This window comes from Babylonia areolata, chromosome 10, assembly GCF_041734735.1.
Source record: "Babylonia areolata isolate BAREFJ2019XMU chromosome 10, ASM4173473v1, whole genome shotgun sequence".
NCBI classification, from domain to species: Eukaryota; Metazoa; Mollusca; class Gastropoda; order Neogastropoda; family Buccinidae; genus Babylonia; species Babylonia areolata.
Genome location: NC_134885.1, coordinates 16,655,489 through 16,680,171, shown reverse-complemented (window position 1 = coordinate 16,680,171; position 24,683 = coordinate 16,655,489). Strand labels below are relative to the sequence as shown.

Sequence of the window (24,683 nt, the reverse complement as noted above, 5' to 3'; positions counted from 1 at the left end):
ACATATATAAGTATGCATATAAATTATAGTCATGCACACCACACGCAAAGGAGTTGAAAGATGTGAGGGAGTCAGAATGGCAGAGGTGGAAGTTATCAGGCAGCCTGTTACACATCTTAGGTGATTGGAAAGAAAATGGTCTGTGTCCATACATCTTACTTCTGGCGTGAGGTATCCAGAGAAGCTGAGTATCAGAAGAAGAATGGAGCAGGCGAGAAGTAGTATAGATGTGGAGGAGTTCAGAAGGATACTCTGTGGCAGACCCGCTAACTGCAGAAAAAAAGTGGATAGCTTAAGGGAGTAGCAGGAGTATGTTAAGTAGCAGTTCCTGTGGTGTCTCTTAACACATTACAGAAATAACATTTGCAAGTGTTTGTAATTTCAATCTTTTGAGCATAGTATTTGTAACAAATGTCCTGTGGCAGATTTTAAGTTGAAGCCATTACAGTTTTACTCCTTTGATATTTTTAATCCTTCTTAGTACTTAATACCATCCAATTAGAGTATTTAGGTGTTCCCCCCATTTAACAAAAACTCAGATGTCAAGTACTTCAATTTTACATCATTATATTGTATTAAACGTTTTAACCTTTTTTTAACCTCAGATATTGTTTGCAATGGCTGTGATTCTGTCATTACTTAGATTACCATTTTGTCTTTTTCTTTTTTCACTTAGTCTTATATAGGTTTTCAGCAACTAATACAGTTAAGATAATATACAAAATGTATTTTTGGTGTCATATACTGTACCACGTCAAATCGATGCAAACAAGACCAATTGCTTTGGCCAAAGTATGTGGCAAACTCAGTAATAAGACAGTCCCATTCTTAGTCTGCTAATCAGGCGCTATTTCCTGCTGGAACTGATGATGCATTACAACGGCCACCACTTTCTGAGATAATATCTCTGTTTTTGCCAATATTTTATGCAGTTGAAATGTTCATTTCTTGCAGCTTTCTGAGATGTTTTCATCTTTGAATTTTTGTCTTTTACACCATTTGCATCAGTTCTTTTATGTTTAATTCAGTGTTTTGTTTTCTCTCTCAGTCATCATCTCACTTCATTTTCTGTCGGCCTTGAAGTTTTGGGGAATGACTTGTTCCAATCACTAGGGGCTGTATCGACATTTCTTCCCTTCCCTTCTCTGTGTGACTGGCAGAGTAAACATCCAGGCCTTGTAGTGAACACTACTCTTTCCATCTTGAGGGGAAGAATTATAGATATTGCCTCATTAGGTTTCACATGCCACCCAGCAATGGTCAAACCTGTGAAGCTGGGACAGTGATCTCTGAGACTGAAGACACTATCTCAGCCCCGAAACCTACAGGTTTTCCCATTTGCGATCAGGCCGATGCTTCTTTGCAGAGGGGCAGGACAGCTCACCTACATGGCGCAACCTACTTAAACAGTCTAGAAGGGGACTGAGGAGATGTGTGGTTGGGCCTGACCCCAAGTCAACCTATTTGGAGGATGGTTTCATTAAGAGTTGTGCCTCTGCTGTGGCTAGCACTGATGTGGGGCCAGACATGTCCTCACAAGGGGATTTGGTGTCTTCCCTCTATCATCAGTGCATTGTGAAGGCTCTTAAGTGGGTGCACTGCTCTCTCAGTTCCTCCCTCCTATGCTGAGTCCCCTCTCCCACTTTTCAGTGGTGAATGGGGGAGCCATGACCTTAGGCAGGAGCAGCCCTCCTTTGTCCACCCTGGGACAGTCACCCCAGTACCTCCATGGGAGGGGATACTAGGCACATGGCCCTCACCTTTGATTAAGTGATCCCACTATCCGGCCAATCCCCCCTGCTGCGGGACACCCAGCTCAGACTGGGCCTCCGTCCAACCTGGTTAAGTTTCTCCCATCGTGGTGGTCAAGGTGCTAGTGACACTTTGGGATGGGTTCACAGGGTGCATTGCACCAACGGGTGGATTCCCCCATTCTACCCATACTGGGGTGCACCCATGGTGCATGCTGGACCTCTCTCCCCCCACCCCCCGAACCCCCTTGGACTCAGCCCAGCACCCCAAACCCACTAACATCTGGTATTCCCCTGGGGACCAAGCAAGTGACAGTCAGGGCGACCTCCACAATCACCAGCTTCTCCCCTTCAGTACCTAGCACCTCTGGATCCCCACTCAGGTTGGGGAAGCCTGCAGTTTCCCCTCCCTCAGCCATTGGTTCTGTCAGGAGATCACACAGACCGCCCACAGAAAGAGAACACCTCGTCTCTGTGTATAGCAGTCACAGCAGCTTACCTTCTTCAAAGGCAGGGCTGGCATCCCAGTCTTGCCACTTCTCTTCGGCTGCCACCTTTAGCCTGGGGGACTACTGGGATTCATGGCTTTTGCAGCTTTTTTTACTAGGTGCCTGGCAGTGCAGCTGTGCTTTCCACAACATAGACCCAAAGCTCAGGATGCTTCCCTGGGTGCTCCTGCTCTGAAAAAGATCCAGTACCAGATGGAACCTGAGGAACTTTTTGATCAGGCTTCTGTAGTTGCTGAAAAATGTGCAGAGGTTGCCACTGAACCTCTCTCCTCAGGAGACAGGCTTCTTTCTGATTCAGCTTGGGTCTAGGCTGAACTCAGCTCAGCTCTGACATCATTCAGTCAGAATTTACCCTGGTTAACTGAATAACCCATGCACAGAGGGCGCCTCCATATATACTATCCCCCTCCTAGGCAGAAAGCTTCCTGTTCTAGGACCTCAGAGCACCTTAGGTCTTCAATATGGTTTAGGAGGGGGGCTGTATATGTCTGTCTGATCAGCGAGTGGTGCCACCCCTTACTCTCACCTGGCAGAGAGTACTTGACATCTGGAGCTTTCCTAATGTGAAAGTGTTTGAAGGATTCCTGAAAGGGAATGGTTTGGTCTTTATACACCACAGACAACCTCTTTAGAGAGGTGGAACTGCTGGTGCAGGATCTCTTGCTAGTCCCTCCACACGCTCCCTTCCCAACTAAGCCAATTTCATTTTCATTACTGGGGCTGAGTGAGATGAGTGGGCCCACCGGTGTCTTTTGGAAGTCTCCACAGCCTTTGTAGCTTTCTTTTCCTGTACAAGGAAGGCAGAGTACACCAAGGTACACAGTCCTCTGCTGAGTTACAGGGCCTCTTCAGGCACTCTTGTCTGATGTTTTTTGGCAGTACAGTAGCTTCATGCATGACAGTGGCGGCAGATGTGTATACTGGCACACATGTTGACTTTTTTTCTGGGTGAGGGATGCGAGTCTCTGACTCTTAACATCCCTCAGCCTTGAGGTCCATCCCAGCACAGCAGCACTCCCTCTTCAGCCTTACGACACCCCATCTTTGGTAATCACAGGGTTCACACCTCCTTAGGTCATCATGAGCCTTCATGGGTTCAGAAGTTGCCAGCACGGGTTCGCTCTGCTTAATCAGCAGTGCCGAAGTCAGCCACAGCCCTACTGGTGCTAGCCTATTTCCTTTGGGCATTCCACCCTGTAGGATGCCAGGCCAGAGATCAGCACCCCTAATAACTCAGCGCCCCGAGTCGCTCAACCTCTGTAAATTGGGAGTCTGAACAGGCATGCCATCCAGTAGCATGCCATGAGACTGACTGGTTTGTTTTGGTGCTAATATCTGGGTACATACTGCCAAGGCCATGGGTCCACCCTCCTCTGTGACCTTCTCCTCCTTGGGTACCTAGCACAGGAGAACAGGGACTTGTCCTGGAGTTGGATTGGGGTGCATTATCGGAAATCACAGACCCAGGTCCCAGGTTTTTTGACCGCCTGCTTGTGTATTTCCAAAGACCTCAGTACAGCAGTCAATACAGGGTCTATCTCCCCTCTGCATATTTACTCTAATCTCGTCTGACTATGGGGATGCCCATGAGAACCCCCCCCCCCCCCCCACCCCCTTTTTTTTTTTTTAAAGGTGCTGCTCTTCATAGCTTCATCAATCAGGGGGTGTGCAGCTCACATGGACTTCATCCTTGTGGCAGGGCTTGGTACTTGGATGACTGCCAGTGGTACCTCAGTGTTCTGGAATGCAAAGTGGTTTGCAGGGCTCTTCTACTCCTCAGAGGCACCAGGCAGACCATATGGTTGTTACCAGACAACACGACAGTAGTGTGTAATGTGAACAAAAAAACAACAAACAAAAAAAAAGGGGGGGCGGGGGGGTTGCATTTGGTGAATTTCTCCCAGCTTGCTTAGACCCCCCTCCATTGGTTTCATTTCAGGGACATTGCTGTCTCGGTGAGTTGCATAGCAGGGAAGGCCATCTTTTGGCAGATGCCCTCTTCAGTCCTGGAGGGCCCTTCAGACAATGTGGACCTTAAGCAGGTCACCCCTCTGGTGGGATGTGTATTGTGGTTTGACTGTTGGTTGACCCCTTAAATATGAGTTTCTACAAAGACTCGGGTGTATGTCTTACTGTTTCACAAACTAGATTATTAATGTATTCATACTTGTAGATTGTACTTGTTTTTCTATAGACATAAGGGTTGACTGACTCCTGTACTTTGTTTACACCCCTTTGTTAGGGGCTATGGCCTATCTGAATACATCATCTGGTCTGGTCTGTTCTGGTCTTACTGTCTCAGACCAGGAAGCCAGGCCAGTGGTTTGCTCTCTCTATACATTGGAGCAGCATGATTGTTTATGCACATCCCTCCACTCAGGTCCTGTCCAAGGTTATTCAAAGACCTTGGTTGGAATGCCCACAGTCCCTCCTCATCATGCCCAAGTGGCTGGCCCAACCTTGGTAGCCAGTCCTGACAGCTCTCTCTCATGTTCTTCCTCTGAAATTCAATGTCAAACCACATCTGCTGAGACAGCTCCATTCAGGAAAGTTGTTCCTCTGAAGCAGACATCCTCCAGAGGTGCTCTTCTAGGAACCTCTCAACCCTCAGGGAGTTCCCTTGTGGATATTGTTCCTCATTCTAGTTTTCACTGGTTTAGTCAGTGGGGCTTATTCCCTTTGATATGCTCAACCTTGAACTGCTCTCTCCCCTTTGTGGAACACTAGCCGAAGTAGGAGGGGTACACAAAGTAGGAGGGGTACACGAAGTAGGAGGGGTACACGGGTCTCAGTGGTTCGCCTCAGATCATGGCCAGCCACATGCATGGTTCTTTCACACTCCATGAGTAGAGCGGGACTTGCACCAAGATATCCACAAATTTTGATTAAACAGAGCAAACCAATAGGTCTAGTTTGCATTGGTTTGACATGGTAAGTATATTTAACCAAACAGGGAGAATACAAGCTCCCCATATATCTGACAATCTTTGATAACTTACGGTTTGCCATTATCATCCAGCAGATTCTTTACTAGAAATACACCAGTTGCATTCATTTTTTCTCTTAAGAACATAACCATCTACTTTATAATTTTCAATGCAGTAGATGGGCATAGCTGCAAGCTCTTGAACTTCATTCAAGTCCATTTGTATGCAAAAGATCCTAAAAGCATTATGAATAACTTTCCAGAGAGTTGTTTTGCTCTATTAAAGACAGAATGGGTTTATTTCAGGACACTTTGAATGTGATATTCTCCATCTACAATTTTGAATATGTCTCTCTGATCCAGGATAGTTTTGATGTTGTATGTATTCTCTTGTATTTGGTATCCCTAAACCTCCATTTTCAGTGTTTTGCACCATTTATTTTCTTTTGATTTTGTATATATTTTGATTCCAAATGAACCTATAGTACATGTTTTGTAGTAAGGCAATCTGAGTCATGAGCATTTGAGGTAAAATCCTTAGACTTGCCAAATTTGATGGTATTAGTGATTTCAGCTCTGTTACTTTTCTTTATCAGGTAATATATGTAAAAACAATTTTTTTTTTTTTTTTTTTTTTTTAATAAAGACTTATGCTTCGAAATTATACCCATGAAAACGATTTTTTTTTTAACTTATATTCCAAGCAAATAATTTTTTAATGTAACAAAGCAATTTTTATACTGTTGTACATTTTTCGATTTGGGTAACTTGAACGTTCACATATTATTCATTCACAAATCATCTTCACTGACAGACTGACACTCTGAAAGAGGCTAATATCCTTTCACTCAAGCTTTTCTTTTGAACAGAGGGTTCTCTACTACATTCATAACATTAAAAAATCAATTTAACTCACACTGTACAAAGGGTTCCAATCGAGGCCTTACTGTTAACAACTATTTCAGACGAAGGAGCCCGATGGAGGCTTTAGTTAGTTCTGAATTGTTGAGTGCCATCTTAAAGGCATAATGACGTTATAAGCTAAGAATATTTTAACTGATCTTTCCACTCTCCATTGCGACCAGTGAATGCAAAGTGTGTTGCTGTGCTCATGAGCAGGAGAGTTATTTTCACAGTGACTGGTTCACATGAACAGTACCATCACCAATGGTGTCTGACCCATTTTCTTCTTAGTCACAAGGCAGACAACAGAATTAGGTGAAGGGGGCGCCTATCGTGGCTACATAATATTCTAAATTTAGTCTGTTTCAAACTCTTTGTACTTTCATTGATTCGTTTTCAAGTCATCAGTGTGTGCAAATTTTGAACAAAAAAATATGGAACACTTTCATCATCTCACTGCATGAGAAGGGAGGAAGTTTTATATTTTGTCCCAATCTAAGTCAATATGTAACTGGTCAGTTTTGAAGTTTTCAGTTCATGAATTCTAACATTTGTTCCTTGACAATTTTTTTTCTTACCCATACAAATGGGTCGTCTGCAGGGAAGGTCAGGGGAGCTAACTGGCAGTGCTGAGTTAAAAGAGAAAGAAAACCATATTCTGTTACAGTAATTCTCTCAATCCATCAGCTCCATCTGCCATTTTGGCCACCTCAGACCAGGAGACCTTCTCTCTCTCTCTTTCTCTCTTTCATCATTTCTTTCTCTCTCTCTCTCTCTCTCTCTCTCTCTCTCTCTCTCTCTCTCTCACACACACACACACACACACACACACACACACACATACATACACACACAAATATGCATGCATGTATGTCTGTGTGAAGAAAATCTCTGCTCTTGTCAGAACATGGTTCTCAATGCTACAAAAATTAAGTAAAACTCAAAGAAGTTTTGGAAACCGTGCAAGAGAACAAATTCCTTTATAAAAATCCCATTGAGAAAATTGCATTAAACACCACAGACATATGATGCGCTACAGAAAACAAGTGCCCTTGTGCTGCGCATATTTACCTAACCCTGTATATATTGTGTGGATATTGTTATAGACTGTGCATAGACAGTCAGTGTGCTTTCAGTGTCTTCAGTAATCGAGCAAGTCAAATACATTTGAAATATATTCACTGTGAGAGTGCTGAATCAGCTATGCATGAACATGTGTGTGTGATGAATCCTTGTACTAAGACTTGAACTTTTGTTTGAACTATAATTACATACAGATTTTAGTGCTTATTCAAATTGTAGTAGCTTTGTTTTTGCTTGTTTTTCATTTTGTTGGTGCATTTTGGTTTGGCTTGTGTTTTTTTTAATTTTTTTTTATGTGATTATTTTAAGAAACTGCTCGACATACGTGAGCAATAAGAGTACTGAATGGTTTACTGTGGATCTTTTTTTTTTCTCTCTCTCCTGGCAGGCTAACGAAACGGCAGTAATGTTCCACAGAATCGTTAGTGTTCAGTGGGCGAAACCAGACGACGACCATGAAAGTAAATACTGTATACAATCTCCTTTTATTCATTCAGTTAATTATTTCACTTTGCAGTTGCAGGCTGTGCTAGTTGTGTTGTGCTGTTAGCTATATTTAACCCCTTTTGAATGGCAAACCTGTTTTATTTTGTCTATCCTAACATATTGACGAGGGATGGTCATCAGGATTTTGTATGAAATGATTTTTAGTGCATTTATGGTAAAGTAAGACCAATTAGAACAAAATGTTTAATCAGGTTGTTAAATCTTCATTCAAATATCATTTTAGATTGATATTTCTCATCTAATCATTTTTTGAAAATTATGCTTGATGTCTCTGAAATTAAAAACTAGTTTTCGTAAGTTGAAATATTATTTTGTGCAAAGCAAGAGAACAACAACCATAACATTATGGTATACCTTTATGGGGGTGATGAAGTGCCTTATATGGTTGACACAGGCATGAAATTCATATATATGTGTGTGTATGTGTGTGTGTGTGTGTGTGTGTGAAAGGGGGTAAAAATAGAGAAGAGTAACAGGAAGGTAGAGAAATAGAGGCAGGTTTGCAGATGACATGAACAGAGGGGGATGCACACACTGACAGTTTCCTCGTACCAATAGCAGGGCCACATGGTGTAGTTTTTATAAAGTGTTTACTAACATTAAACCAAACTGAGCAACACACATTTCCTCCTAAGAACATAGCCACCTAAACAGTTCATACTAAGCAGCACACATTTTCTGCTGACCAAGCAGCACACATTTCCTGCTAAGCAGTTTCTTCTAGGTCCTGAGCAACACACAGCACCCGAAGGTAAGTCATCAAGGCTTCCCTTGCACCTCCATATGAGCCTGTGCCCGGTTCCATTGAGGAGACAACTAAGAATTAGCTGTCCACACTAATTTTATTCCTTCCTCCCAACATACTGTGTATACTAGTTGCAAACTTCAACACTCCCTACTCCCCCCACCCCTTCTTCCCCTGCTAAGTGAATGACTGACACATCAGTTCTCTATTCTCATTCACCCTGTTTCATCTGATTAATTACAATTCAACACCTGTACTGTATGATGACAAGTTTAACAAATTACTTTGCTGGAAGAGCTGGGTTGGGAGCCAAGGGGAAGTAAGATGGGGGGGGGGGGGGGGATACAAATTCTGGATTTGATAGTCAGCCCAACCTAAGATAGATTTAGCATAATTTTCCCCTTGCCCAGACACAAGGTGCTGTCACCTACCCTAGCCATGTGTGTGAAGGGAAGGTGGGGGCAATTTAAGAGACAGACCTCACAACAGAGACATTCTGATTCAGTCTGCATTAACATATTGGCACAATGCCTATGCACTTGCCAGGCTGTGCCAGCAAACAAGCACAGCAGGGGTTGGGGGGGGGGGGGTAGGGGCGGGGATGGGAGGAGAGCAAGGTGACAGCCGACATCACCTCAAAGAATGAACTGCGGAAGGAGTGGGGAGGAAGATGAGAAGGTGGGGGTGGTGGTAAAGGGGTGGGAGAGGGGAGACAGTGGGGGTGGTGCTGGTGACACTACTTGCACACACACACACACACACACTTGACTCCATACTGTGCTTTTTGATAGGAAACAGCATGCAGAGCTGTTTTCAGTGGTAGTTTCACGCTTTTGTAATTCAGTTTTGACAACTAATCTCTGATAATTCATGATAATTTATTACCAAATTCAGTTCATCCAAAACCAAAGTGCAATGAAATAAATAAAAACAAAAGAAAACTGTCATAGAATCAGTTCAACCCATCATTTACTGTAAACTCCAGTTTGATGAATAATCAGTGAGAATTAATATAACTGTTCCAGTAAGAGTCCATTTTCTTTCTCTTGTCTTTAACTTTGAAGAGTTAGAAAACATGTTATCTTCTAGAAGATGTGCATTTTGAGGAATATTTTAATTGTCTTTTTCAGATTGCACATACTTTTAATCTCTCAGTGTTTTAAAGTTCAATTTTCTTAACTATTAAGTTGTATATACTTCCTGTAAACTCAAATTGTTTCACATTTCACAAAGTTGACTGCTGCAGTTGCTTCAAGTTTATTTTCATTGTGATATCTTGATAATTAGTTTTATGAATAGAATAATAAGATAGCAAAACATTTGTTAAATCTTGGTCATTAGTGGGGGTTTTTTTTTCAAATAAGACAACAAAATAGTATGACATTTGTTCACAGATTTTTTAGATGCAGTTTCTTGAGACCCAGTAACATTTTTTATACTGATGTTTTAAAAATTCTTTGGTGACTGTCCCTTATGATGCAGAACAAAAAGACTTTTGAACTAATTATATTTCTGTGTACATGTTTGAGTATCACAGAGGTTTCCATTTTTCCTTTTCCAACCCTAACATTAGTGACTTAACATTTGAGAGCAATGTATGACGCAGCTGGCAAAAATCCGGCTGAAGTCAGAAGTTATCATTTTGACATTGATCATAGTTGTTGTTTGTTTTCTTTTTTCTATGATTTTTTCAAAGTCTGTGTGCCTGAAAAGAACAAATGGAGAAACTGGCTCATGAAAAAAAACATACAATTGCCTGCTTGTAACTTTGGAACAAGAATTATCTTGAACATGTATTTGGTGTAAAAAGATTAAGAAATAAGTAATTTATAAATTTCTATATGAAAAAAGCACAGGAAAATTTATATTTTCTCTCTGTACTCAAACGAAGTCAATAAAGGCGAGTGGAGAAGTGATGCCATGGCATGAGAGAACCAAGTCAATGGCGACAGAGAATGTTCAGATGATACAAAGGCCACATTTGTGTTTGAACAAAAAATATTCCTGTAATGCCAATGAATCTTTGAACTTCAGTTTAAGATCCCAGATCAAAATAATGTTTATTAACTGCAGTTATTAGGTTCATTGCTTCATCATTCACTGATGTAATTTCTGAAAAACCTGTCAAATGCACTGAATATTGCAACTGAATTGACGAATGTGTGTAGCAGTACCAACAGCACTTGCACCTGAAAAACTTAAGATTATTACATTTTCAGGCAATTTTATGCAAAAATGTTTACCAACAGCAAAGATAAGACTTCAAAGATACAAAATTTGTAAATATCTCAATTTTCATTATTTTGACCCTAATGAGGTGCTTTTGTGCATAGCCAATGATAGTTGGCTGCAACTTTAGCCGGGTTTTCACATGCTGCATCACATATTGGTATGACACAATAAGTCTAGTAAATGCTTTAAAATAATGGTGTTGATGGGTCTGAGAAAGTCTGTGTTTGTATGGTCTTTGTCATACGTACAGTTGCTGATTAAGAATGGCTTACCTTGTTTGGAGAAGAGACAAACTTACACTGAACGAAATAGCTCTACATTGGAAAATAGTTTCAGCAGCAATTTTAGAAGAGTCCTTAAGTCATTTAAAGTTTACAGCTTAGTTTGCGTCTCTTCCAGTCAGAGTTTTTGTATGTGCAGTATTAGTGTGTGGAATGCTTCACAAAACATCAAGGAATAATGCAGACAAATGATCTCTTCTTTGTTTTGAAAATTTTAAGTACTGCTTTTATTTATTGCTATCACAGCTTACTCTTAAATTTCTTAAATAGTTAATTTGTTGCTTCATAGTTTCAAAATTATTGGTAAGTTGATTCACATGTGTTAACAAAGTGAGTCTATGTATCAGTTGTTGTCTGTTAGTGTGTGTCACACACACACACACACACACACACACACACATAGATATATATATATATATCCATAAATGTGTGTGTATGTGTGTGTGTGTGTGTATATATATATATATATATATATATATATATATAATATGTGTGTGTGTGTGTGTTTGTACATTTGTGTGTGTGTGTGTTTGTACATTTGTGTGTGTGTGTGTGTATGTCCATGGTAAACTTTAGCAAATTCTTATTATCTGGAAATGCTTTGTTAACACCAAATTTGGCTTTTAAAAAATTATTAAAAAAAAAAAATCTTTTCACACACTGCAGTTATAGGGTTATAATTTTTCTGGATTATTCCATATAATTTACTTAATATTGAGGATTCGGTGTTAATAATAAATAAAAAGAATTCATTATTGTACAAAAACTATGGGAGTATGTCTGAAAAGAAATGTTTTTGTGAAGGAAAATCAATGTAGATTCTGAATCTGGGCTTTCCCCCTTTCCAAATTAGTTTTAATGTAGATAACTTTTCAGGCATTTAAAGTGAAGATAATTAATGTGCAACAAAAAAGGCTATTTCCACCTCCACAGAATGGCATCCATGAAGAAAACAAACAAAATACAGCTGGAAATAGTATGCCTGTTGTCAGATTATACCTTAAGAAGAAATTAAAACAGGCTTCAAGTTTATAAAAACAAATCACAATTCTTGTAGACTTGTAAGTGAATAACTGTCCCACAATAACAAACATGGGTATAGTCAACATAAAAAGTAGTCATGTTCTCAGAAACTGAGCAGGCAAGCTTTTTGACTATTAGAGGTTTCCCCATTAAGAGGGTGAAGTTCTTTGATGACACTGATGACACTTACTCCCTCTGTGTTACATGTGGGCCGATTGAAGTGTATGTTGTACATCTGGCTTGCTTCCTCATCAAACAAGTAAACCATCTGGTTCAGTGACAAAATGCGTTAAAACTAAAAGCATGTGTTTCACGCCCAGTGGACTCTCAGCCTTGCATTTCATGAAAATCATGGAGCATTGGCGGTTGTCTATTTCAAGCAGTATACATTGCAATAACAGTCAGTGACATCTAACTGCCACGCCCACTTCCACACCCTCTGGCTAGCATTCGACCTAATGTCCTACATCATTCCCCTCCTGCTCTTCCCCCTCTTCCAACACTCACAGTAGTTATTCTGACACTCAAAGTCAAAAACACTGAGTGATCGGATAGACAGACAGGTTTTGCTTCAAATGGCCTGTCAGTTTCATCACTGTCATTGTCATTCATCTTTGTGTTCAAACCCATCATCAGACAAGAGAGATCCTTCTCCATCGTCATAGCTATCCATAATCATATGCACAGCTAGCAAAATGGTGTAAACCCACTGACTGGGACCACTATTTTTTTTACTGGACAAAGTTTTCAATGCCTCGGGGGGGGGTTTGGAGGGTTTTTTTTTGTTTTTTGTTTTTTTACATATGGTGCAACCTCCTTTCCATGTTTGTTCCATGTGGTCCACTTAGTAACTCATTATCGAGGAGAAAGGGGCCTGCTACTGATGTATGCTCATTTAAGCATTATTTTAATCATCCAGACACATCAAACTAACCATTCATAGTCTGTTTGTGTGCATTGAACCAAACTCCAAGGAAGGAAATATCAGAACATATGCAGGACATCAGTTGATGTCTGATAGGTACAATGGCAACACTTTTTGCAGGACGTCAGCTGACATTTTACAGGCACTCAACTGGTTAAGTATTTCAAACTATGACATGAGCTTGGATATATCAAAAGATAAGCAATGGAAATATTGCCACATTAGTCATCGTTACTAGCCTTTAATAATTCTAATTGATTGAAAAATGTCACCTTGAGTTGTGCCAATAAAAAGTAACATTGTTTTATCATGTTATTATTTTGTCTATACATATAATACATAATCTAAAACCAATTACCTTTTGGTTTTTTTTTTGGTTTTTAAAGATATATGTAACATATTTCTGACAGTTGATGCACATTGAAACTTGTTTCTGTCAGACATGCACATATGAAATAATTGGTTTGTTTCTATCTTTGGAAAAAAAATCTCTGATTGAAGCTCATGGTTTTACTATGTTTACCACTAACCCTTTTATGCTTGGCTCTGTAGGTCACAAGCAGTAACAGTATGCTATGTTAGTTTCCTTCCCATTTTGTTGTGTTTGGCTTTGCTTTAATAATATATAGTGTCCTTTGAAATCCTTGATTACATTTATTATAACAGGGGAAAGGGAAATAACAAATGCCTTCCCATTTTGTTGTGTTTGGCATTGCTATAATGATACATGATGTCCTTTGAAATCCTTGATTACATTTATTATAACATGGAAAAAGGAAATAACAAAAACCGAGAAGCACCACCAATAAAAATCAAACAGTAGTTACAATAATGCTGATGCACAAATATTTCACATAAATATGTTCAGTGTGTTTATTTGTATTTGTCTTAGCATGGAACTTGTTGAAATCAATGTTTAAACTTAGCGGTAAAGACTTTTGTGGACTGTGCATACCAGTGTATTTTGCGTTTGATTTAGCATCAGGGAGAGTAGATGTTGTATATTTCTTTTTGTCCTTTACCCAACCCCACCCATCCATATCTGATAAACTGTGTATATATCATTGGCATCAGTCCTGTTACTTTGAGAGATGATTGCGTTGCTTAATTATGCTGGTATTATGGTATCTTCTCTGCAGCTTAAACTTGGACATGGTCTTAGAAAAGCTGTTATTGACTGCTTTCTTTCTTGCGCACATACTTAGTTGTTTTACTGTTCCCAAGGTAGCTTTTCCTGTTGTTAGTTTTTTCTTCTGTTCAGTTTGTCAGCTTTGCTTTTTGTGTTGAGCTCTATGGTTTTTACAAACAGTGGGGACAATGATGTATGTTTTGAAAATATCATATTTGATGAAGTGCATTAGTTTATTTTTTTATCTCTTATTAGTGCAAAAGCATTATCCCTGCATTGTGTTGTGCAGATTACATCCATTTTAAAAAAATTCAAAACAAGTGCCCTTTACATATAAAGAAAGTAAAAAAGAGGAGGGTGTTTTTCATTAATGATCATTACATTAACGATCAGGAGGATTTAGTGATTGGTGTGCATTCAATTTATTTATTTTCTTTTTTATTAATGGGAATTTAATCCATGTTATGGGGGTCGTTCATGTCATTTTTTATATTTTATTTTCCTTGTATATTTTATATAGATAGGTAACATGCACATATCAAGAAAACAAAAATGAGGAAAGTGTTTTTTCATAAATCGTCATTATATTAAAGAACAGATTGTTTCAGTGATTATTGTGCATTCACACTATTTCTTCTTTTATTTTCCTCAAACAGGAATCTAATCCATATTATGGAGGTCATTCATATTCTTTTTTTCTTGTATGTATTTCATATTGATAAGTAACACGCATACAGACACACAAGTGTGTATGATATGTGTGTCTGAAAATATGTTACAGATGATTATAGTGTCCTTGCATGTCTGCCCTTTCTCTCTCTCAGACCTACCAGTACAAAACTGAATTCTTCTTGGTGATTTAACTTGATTGCTGGTGTATTTTGTCCATAGGCTGACCAGATTTGCTACGCAGTTCTGTGTCTCTTCTCCTACATAGCAGCCGGAATGGAGCAGCGCAAGCAGTCATGACAGTGCCACTCTGGGACAGTGGATGACATCACAGAACACAAATCCTGATCACAGAGCTGCTGCAGCTGGTCTGAATACCATTGTAGGCTTATTGCTAACACAGGTCTGTGTGCACTGCTGAGTGCAGGGCACTAATATGGCTACAAGCCATCTCTAGCTGTGAAGACTTGACCTTCTTGGCCTGATCACTGTTGGTTCTGAAAGCCATTGAACAGTAGCTGCAGCAGCAGTGACTTTATCACTTCTTGGTTGGCTGTTGTGTTGAATTCCTTAAGTTGGTATTCTGCATACCTCTGTTCTCTTTCCAGTTAACATCTTGGAATTTTTGTTGAAACCTTAACCAGCATTTCCTCTGATTGAGGCAGTGGATTGTTATATCTGACCTTAAGTGCTAATTTGATCTTGCTCACTTTGTAGAACTTTGGCCAGGGCATGGAGATCACGAAAACATCTGGGATGTGGTCCATTATTCTCTGGCAGAGTCATCATTTTGTTAATTTGTACTCTAAACTATGTTAACACTTTCAACTTTTTAACAGATATTTTGTTCAATACCATTGGGGTTTTGGGGTTGTTTATTTATTTTTTTTGTTGTTGTTGTTTTGTTGTTTGTTTGTTGTTGTTGTTGTTTTTTGTTTTTTTGTTGTTGTTGTTTTGTTTGTTTGTTTGTTGTTGTTTTTTTTGGGGGGTGTTGTTTGTGTGTTGTTTTTAAATGTACTATTTTTCATCATATTGATATGTAAGTTTTGCCTCCCCTCTCCTGTCCTTCCTCTGTCCTGTTCTTCTCTTCAGCTTGTTCAGACCAGATATGTAATGCTGGAGTCAGCATGTCTGTAAGAGTAATGTGAGTATGAAAGCTGTGGATAGGTATAGAGGTTTTTGGTCCTCCATGCCCTGTCTAGATAGATTAACTATAACTGAAAGATACCATGGTGCTTTTTCTTCTTCTCTTACCCCATTTGTGCAGTCTATTTTTGCTTGGTCAGATGATGAAATGTCGGAAGTGGGTCTTCCATGATTTTCATTAACACTGTCAAATTTCAGTTATAGTGATCAAGCTAATAAAATGGATGCGAGTGTTCAATTGAATCCATATGGTGCATTTAAAAGAGGATTTTTAACTTTGCAGATGCATGAAGTTCTGTATAAAGAGCTGTACAGTAAAACTAAAGCTAAGATATTTATTTTATTCACTGCTGATGAGATGAAATTTATTTACACTTATTTATCGAAAAAATTCTATTCTTATATCATCAAGGCTGTCTTGCAAAAGTCTTGACATTGCACATGTTGTGTTTGGTTCTGAGGTATGCTTTGGTTGTATGTCTGAAAATGTCCCATTGTGTGTCTTGGATGCGTTGCTTGATATGTGTATATGGGCAGAGTTGACTCTGTGATTATGAATAATCACATGTCTGGATGAAAATGTTCATGTCCCTGCTTTGCAGCTTGGAGCCAAAGCATGTTTCCATGTTGGACATGTTAAGTACTGCTACTCGTCAGCCATTCTGGATTTGAAATTTTGCTGCTCTATTACTCTCCTGGACTGAACTCGAGCAAAGATGGCATTGAAACAATTCTGTTGACAATACTATATGAATGCTGTTGTCATGGCAACCAGTATATGTCATGCTCATCACTTGTACAATGTCATTGAAAGCAGGTAGTACAATCACACATGTGATAGTATTGAATGTGCATTCATTCTGTTTATGCAGTTTTTACCTGTTGCTGTTCTTGTCCATATATCCCGGTAGTAGTATAGTTTGTGTGTGCTGAAACTCTGTCTTTCTCTCAACAGTTTTTCTTCCCATGCTGTTGATTTTAGGACAGATGTATGGATATAAATAGTATATATTCAGATAGTTTCTCTTCTTGTCATGTTACAATTATGTTTATGATTTTTAGAGAATAGTTTAATTCAGCTCAAAGTAATGCAGCATTCTGTTTGATTAGTATCAATGAATTTTCAGCTGCAAAATTCACTATTATCTCTTCTCTTTCATTATTTCAGATAAAATTAGTGAATCCTACCTCACTCCAGCACATTCCCATTTCACTTATGATGTCTTTTCAATGGAAAAGCTTATCAAATCATGTATAACACACAGTTTACCTTTTATCCATATTAAATCTTGTGAAAATGGGATTGGGGGGTGGGAGGGAGGTGGAATTGTCATAGATTAAGGCTGATTTAACCCTTACATCGCCAGCTATGTTCAAGCTGCTTGCAGCTGCTAGCCAGCTAAGTCAACTGCACTGTACAGCTGAAAACTGGCTATGCAGCAGAGCTGTCAGTGTCTCTCGTCAGTTCATTGCCATATGGCACATGAACTCTTCTCTACTGTCACTGTCAGCAGCAAAATCATTTTCCGCCAACTGACTTTCAATTAGACTTGCCTCTTGCTGTCCCGTCTATTGTGGTTTAAAGTGAGAATGTTGGTTATAATCTGAACTGGTCAAAGAACTCGCCATCATTCAAACTAAGTTTAAAACAGCCGCTGCAAATTGCTCCAAACCACACGAGAGTTGGTTTGGCAATGAGAAGGATGTTTCTGGTACATGTGGCAGGAAGTGCTGGCTAAGTTTGGTGTGATTTATTGAAGAGTAGCACAAGTGTGTTAACTCCCATGCTCAAGTCGCCGAACAGTACCAGCAGCGTTCTTCCAACAAGACGCCGTTCAGCGACTGTGGTGTTCTCACTGCAAGTCACCTAGCGGTGACTAAAGTCACCAAAGGGTTAATAAAACAACATTTATCTGGCTGCAGATATGACTGAAGAAATCATAACAGTGAAGTGATTTGTACTACATGGGTAGTAACTCATTGTTTTAGAGTATATTTTGATTATTTGAATTCAGGTATTGATAATTTGGGAAAACATCCCATGAAAGGTCATATCCTACCAGTAGCAGTTTGTGTCAAATATTTTCTCATCACCTTGGCCTTAAAAGGTTTTGGACTACCAGGAATGCTTTTTTATTTAAATCTCATGACTGATGTTACATCGTTTTTATTCTGGGCCTTGTTAACACTCTTTGGCGCTTCTGGCCGAAACTGGCACTCGATCAGAGCCAAACAATGAAATTGTTTCTTGTTTTTAAAGTCAGAACAGATTAGTTGGCAAGTCCAGAGTCAGATGGACCAAACAGTGCAGGTAAAAAAAAAATATTGAAAAAATCTTTCTGTCATCCTTTTTGTGAAAACATTGCTTTTAGAAGACATCATAAAATTTTCATTAATAATTATAGTCATGTTTTTCTTGCTTCTTTTTTGTTTAAACTGTGTTAATAACATTTTATACATAAGTTGGTTTCAAGTCAGGAGTTTATTTGATCATCTTTTCATTCTATTCATGATGGATAATCAATCAACATGTGAGATTTGCTTTCAGCGCAACAGTCCTTTTAGCTGCAAGTTGTGCTTTTTTCCAGTTTGAGCAGTTGTTGATAGCCCTTAAATGACATATAATACAAGGAAGATTAGGATCAAATTTTAAAGAATTTCTTACACAAAAAGTAGAATAGTGTCTGTTCCAAATATGTACAAAGCATGAATAATATATATATATATATATGGTATGCCGGTACACTTGCTTGCCAGGGCTAACCGTGCTTGATAATTTAGATTTATATCTACTCACAAAAAATAATTATTCTGTGTCTAAAGCTCTTATCTGCACAGAGGCAGATAATTTGGTAACAGTTCTTATTCTGCAGTGTCTTTTATGTGCATGTTTTTTGTTGTTTATTTTATTATTTGTTTGGTTGATTAATTACGATGAATGTGATAAGTGTTTTTGTCCCTACAATGTATTATTATGTTAATTTGTTATTTCATCTGCTAGGATTTCTTATATATTATTTACTGGTTTTCTCTGGGAGTTTTTTGTTGTTGTTGTTGTTGTTGTTGTTGTTTTTTTGGGGGGGGTTGTTTTGTTTTGTTTTCGGAAGTTTTTGTTTGTTTTGTTGTTGTTGGGGTTTTTTTTGTTATTTTTGTTTGTTTTTGTTTTTTTTGTTGTTGTTGTTTGGGTTTTTTTACACTCTCTGAGTAACATGCTGCTTTAGGGTTCCAATAATCTGGTAGTACAGTGCCTGCAATTTGCAGTTGTACAATATCATGTCTGATTTTACTTTCCAGGTAGAGGGGGACTTGAAGGAAACATCCCACTCCACACTACAACCCTCCTTTATAAATACAGTACCAAATTCAGACATTTTATAATAATAGATGTTCTTTGTTTAAATAATAGAGGATAACAGTAAAAAAGATAGGATTGAAAGACAATGCCATTATGCTTCTATTTGACAATGCAGTCCTGAAAACCAGGTAACACCAAATTATTTTTTAAATAGTAATGATTAAGAAGCTGATAGTATGTTCATGAATAGATGACATCTTTGACTATTGTTTTAGTGCCAGCTGTTTAGCATTTCTAACATTCATATCAGCATCAGATTTCTGTGTGAAAACATCAATCAACATGTGGAACATTTCCAATATTTTCTTTCTCAGAGACTTGTATAGAATTAGAATCAACATTATAATTTACCCAGACTTAAGATTTTCTTGTTAACCTCTCTAACTGTTTACTCAGAAGGGTGAGTCTGCAATTTTTGGACAGTGTACATACAGTTTGCTTGAAAACTTTTTTCTAGCAATTATAGCTTATTTCCATTTGTCTAGTGTAATTTGTCCCATTTCCCATGCATTGTTGGCAGACTGCTTTGTGAATAATGAAATTTTGAAGGCCGCATTGTTTGGATTCATTTGGGTGAGATACAGAGTGGGAGACTATAATTTTCTCCCATATATTCAGATGAAGGAAGTGTTTTTTTGTGAGAAGAAAGATAATAGTCGTTTTGTTTTCCTTTTTTTTTTCTTTTTTTTTTTTTTTTTTTTGCATTGGACTTGTTTTCAAGTCAGTTTCAAGGAAGTGACAGAGTCTGCGGAGAAGATGGACTTGGGATAAGATTGATGAAAATGGCGTTGTGTGCCAGGGACAGTCAGTCATGGCAGTAGTAGGATAATCATTGTCATTTCTGCAGTTAAGCAATGCACCAGAGTGAAACATGTGTTCAAGCATGTCACAGCAACTTTGTGCAAGCTGAAATTCAGAGTGTGACAAAAAGCAAACACCTTTTTTGATCCCATGGCAAAAATGAAGCAGATTAATTTATTGCTGTATGTGCATTACAGCATTTATTTGCTGCTGTATGTGCATTACGGTCAGGTGTGCCACCAAGCCTTCTAAATGACAGTGGATATAGCTGGATAGAATTGTTCTTTAAGAAATTGATTAATTTCACTCCATTTTGGTGGTAATGTTGGATAACATAATACTGGAGATTTTCTGCAAATAGTGATGGATAAAATACCACTCAGAGGTGAAGGGCTTTAATCATTTCGCTCGGTTCTCCTAACAATATTGAACAAAATACTACTTTCCAGTATAAAATTTAAATGATTTTAGTATGTTTCAGTAATTCTACAAATGGGGCAGTTTGGATGTGAGGAATTGCTTGACGTGTCACTGACAAAATTCTGTTTTTCAATGACTGCAATTGATGTTTGAATTGTACAGTAATTTTTTCAATGCTTTGTTTCCTCTCTCTTTAGTTACTCCACAGGGTCATCAAACTCCCGCCTCAGCCTCTCTTCATCTCTCCTTCAGTCCCTCCTCCCTTTCACCTACCTCCCATTCCCCTGAATTTCTGTGTAGTTGTTACATTCCAAATTGTTGATTTTAAAGTGTTTTCAGCCAGAAGATGACATTTTTAGATAAACAGTGAGAAAGAATTATTTTTAAAAAAACAAAAACAAACATTGCCACATTCATTTCTTTAACTCCCCATTCCTTTCTGTTCCTTATTGATTGGTAATTGGGAAACTGAATGCATACAATTGCCCTTATCAGTAACACACAATTGAATAATGACTGCAGATACATAATATTAACATGACTGACCAGGAAAGCTTTTGAATGAAGCAGTCTGCTAGCAGGAATATATACGTCTATACATTCAGAACTGCTTTTGAATTCACTTTGAAAATGGGTACAGACGTAGATGCTCCCCCTGTAAAGTTGTTTGCTTTTTGTTGAGGACAGTTTTGTTAGAAGTTTGGCACATTTATTCGTCTTTATCGTCAATATCTTTTATTTTCATCTCTAGATGTGCAATGTAGTTGCATTTGGGAGGGTATGTAGAACTGTAACCACTGGAGTACGTCTTTTTACAAATAAATCTTGACTGAAAAAGGCCTTTGTCATGTGATACATATGTGATGTGTATGTGTGGTGTGGGTAAAGGTGTTCTGGAGAGTGCATGAAGATTGACTTGAGAACGGAATTCTCAGAAATATCAGCTTATATTGTAGATATTTTTGTTAATTTCCAGATCTTGCATACAAACATAAAGTTCGTAAATTGGAGAAATCTGTTCTCTAAGGATCAATTGCAACATGACAATCATTGTCATTTCCTTTAGGGTTCTTTGACCATTTCTGATAGAATACCTCAGTTGCACAATTCCATGCAAATCTTGATTACCATTTTAAATATGTAAACGTTTAGCAACCCTTGTGCAGCAAACAACTCAACTGTCAGTGCTACCAACTCATTAGCCTAATTACATTATGTTTTCTCACGGGCACATTAAAACAAAAATTATACACACGGGAATCACAACTACCAACAAGTATTAATGTCTCCTAGAACAATTTGCTTTAGCACCCATGTGCAATCACATGAAAAATCCTATATTGCAAAGCTCAAGTCCGTCATCATGGATTCCCTTACACCTTTACAGCCTGTGCCTGGCTCTTGTTTCTTCCAGGAGACAATTCAGAAGTCGGCGTGTGACCTGGTTGTATTCTTTCCTTCCATCACACCGTAATACTGGTAACAAGTACTCTTCCCAACTGGTTAAACCAGTTTGATCAATATGGGATCGTCTTACAGACGCAATCACAGCTTTGCCCTGATTTGCCTATTTTCAGAACCCACTCGTATACACGGTGACGACAAACTTAATGCATTAGAGGACATGGAGAGGAGAGGGGGGGGGGGGGGGCGTGTATGATGCACGGCCTGGTCAAGAACAGATTTGGCATAAATGTTTGCCTGTCCCTAACACAGGCACCAGTCACCTACCACACCTGTGTATGGGAGGGAGAGGTTGGTTGACTTAAAAGACAGACTGCTCAAAGGGAAGTCTTCCAACCTCAATCTGCATTGGCATAATTTTAAGACATGCTGACATTAGGATCAAAAGGTGACAAAGAATGCATAACGAGAGAGAAATGGGGAAAGCGAAGATGATGAGTGCTAGGCCCCTTTGCAAGATCAAAAAATCTTATTAGATTCCTCAAACACTTGTGTAGCGATTGACGAAAAAACTACACCAGCAAATGCTTTACCACATCAACATAACCACACCGCATACTGCTTACCATATCATCCCAAACAGCTAGTCAAGCTCATTAAAAAAAAAAAAAAAAAAAAACAGGAATAGGCCGTGATGGAGGGAAGGAAAAGCACTGGGTCAGACTGACATCAAAGAGTGACCTGGGGAGAAGAGTGGGGAGGGAAGTTGAGACGAAGGAAGACGGGAAGAGAAGAGGAACCATGGTGGGTCTGCAGCTGACACTTTGGCCTGCACACTATAACTCTCATTCCTTGCTTTTGAAAGTATTGTCCTAATCGTTGCTGACCAGATTCTGACCAAACCCTTCATGTTAATGGGGAGACTACATGTCCATGCATCAACCACACCGGAATCCTTGTCAACAACAACAAAAATTATATTTGACCTTTAACCTACAGCAACCAACCAAACACGCAACATAGGCCTATACCGAAAAGAACAAACAAAGCAGTCATACACGTAAAATGTTGCATATCGGTATGAGTGTTAAGGCATAACTGAAACGTGTTTGAATGACACGGGAAACGAATGATGAGCGCTCAGTGGCAGCTGTCAAGACTCGCTTCAGTAAGGCAGCCTCTTGTGGAAATGACTGTTTTTGTAAAGTGCTTAGAGCTTGGTCTTTGACCGATAGGTGCTGTACAAGTACTGTATGTTTATCATAGTTGCTCATAAACTATGAGAACAAGATTGTCGACAGACCTGTCAAAAGAAAACCCCCCCGCAAGATCCGACAACAGGTTGATCACCCTTATCAGTTTAGTGTGGCGAGTTCAGTCATCGCCAGAAGCAGTATAAAGCAGCACCTCAACCAATGAAATGTCAGCAGAAAAACGGCGTATGGACTCGAGGTCCACGGGACGCCCCGAGACCAACAACGACAGCATCACGAGTCCCGATGTGATTGCGTCTGTGAACGAGGTTCTGGAAGCTGGTAGGCCTACTCTTGAACTGTAACCAGCTAGGATTCGGCCTAACACATGGATTGACTTGTCACCACGACAGAAGTGTGAGCTGAGATGTGTGGTCAATACAGTGTCGCATATGGCCTCGTAACCATGACACGGGATTACCCTTAGGACTGAACATTGTTAGAGACCAGGTCGATAGTTTGGACTCTGAACATTAATGTGTTCATTTGCTAGCAAAAAATGCTAGCAAGAGAGAAGTGACACTCACCTCAGATATAGTTTTGGCTGATGTTGGAGTTACACAGTACGCGGATGTTCTGTGAGGACCATCATTAGAATGTGGTATGACAATATCAAGATGTGCAACCAAAGGACTCTTGAATAGTGGTTCACAAGTCATGACTATCTCAGAACAGTTTTACAAAGTCAATCTTTTGCATATACCCTTACAGGAAATCCAAGGTGGTGTTGGTTTCAGTTTGACGGTGACCAAGGTGTACCATATATTGGTGTCATTTTTATTGACAGTAGTATGCCTGCAACAGTGGTAGGAGCTGATCAAATTGTGCGAGTGATTTCTCTGGTAGTTAGAGACACAAACTATTCAGCCAAGACTCTAGCTGTGGTGGGCACAAGTGTTTTCCAACAGCTATCCAAAGAAGGACATGCAGAGAACACTTTTTGCAAAAGTGAAGTGGTAGCAATATACAAGTCCATTTCATGTCAGGATACTGGTGGTATGATGCTGGATATGATGTTAATCAGTTTTTACATGCTGTGAATTCTATTATGTTTATCAGTTTTTACATGTTGTGAATTCTGAAGGCTGTGGTAATGCTGTCTCTGATCCATGCCAGACTCAGAATGAAAAGGAGTGCAGAATCCAGTTTAAGTTTGGGGACAAAACACCTGCAAGCTGGCAGAAACGTTTTGACAAGTTTATGTTCAGTGACGTTTCTGGTAAGGATGAGTTCGACAATGGTTGAGCCAACATTGACACAAAGTTTGACATTGAGATTGAACCAGGTCCTAGCATTAGGGAAAGAGCTAGACCCATACCCCCAAGAGACTTTGAAGATTGCAGGCAACACATCCAGGGTCTATCAGATGCAAAGATCGTCAGACCATCAAACTCCCCCTTTGTAAGCCCCATTGTACATGTAAGAAAGACTTTTTTATGATATGCATTGACTATAGGAAACTAAATAGTCGCACAATTAGATATTCATACCGCGTTCCCAAGGTTGAGGATTTGTTTCTCAACTTAGCACAGGCAAAATTTTTCTCAAGTATGGACTTTTGTGAGGCTTACTATCAAGTCCCCGTGTCTGAAGAAGCAAGCAAACTTTCTGCATCCCATTG

At 39.2% G+C, this 24,683-nt stretch overlaps 1 protein-coding gene across 1 annotated transcript in view; it reads left to right on the top strand.

The window, feature by feature from the left end:
• Positions 1–20,803, top strand: part of LOC143286832 (MAP kinase-activating death domain protein-like) — a 296,616-nt gene extending 275,813 nt beyond the window's left edge. The window contains exon 33 of the mRNA XM_076594655.1: positions 14,906–20,803. Within this exon, the coding sequence (XP_076450770.1) occupies positions 14,906–14,983 (78 nt within the window). The 3' untranslated portion in view covers positions 14,984–20,803. The remainder of the gene's footprint in view (positions 1–14,905) is intronic.
• The last annotated feature ends 3,880 nt before the right edge of the window (positions 20,804–24,683 follow it).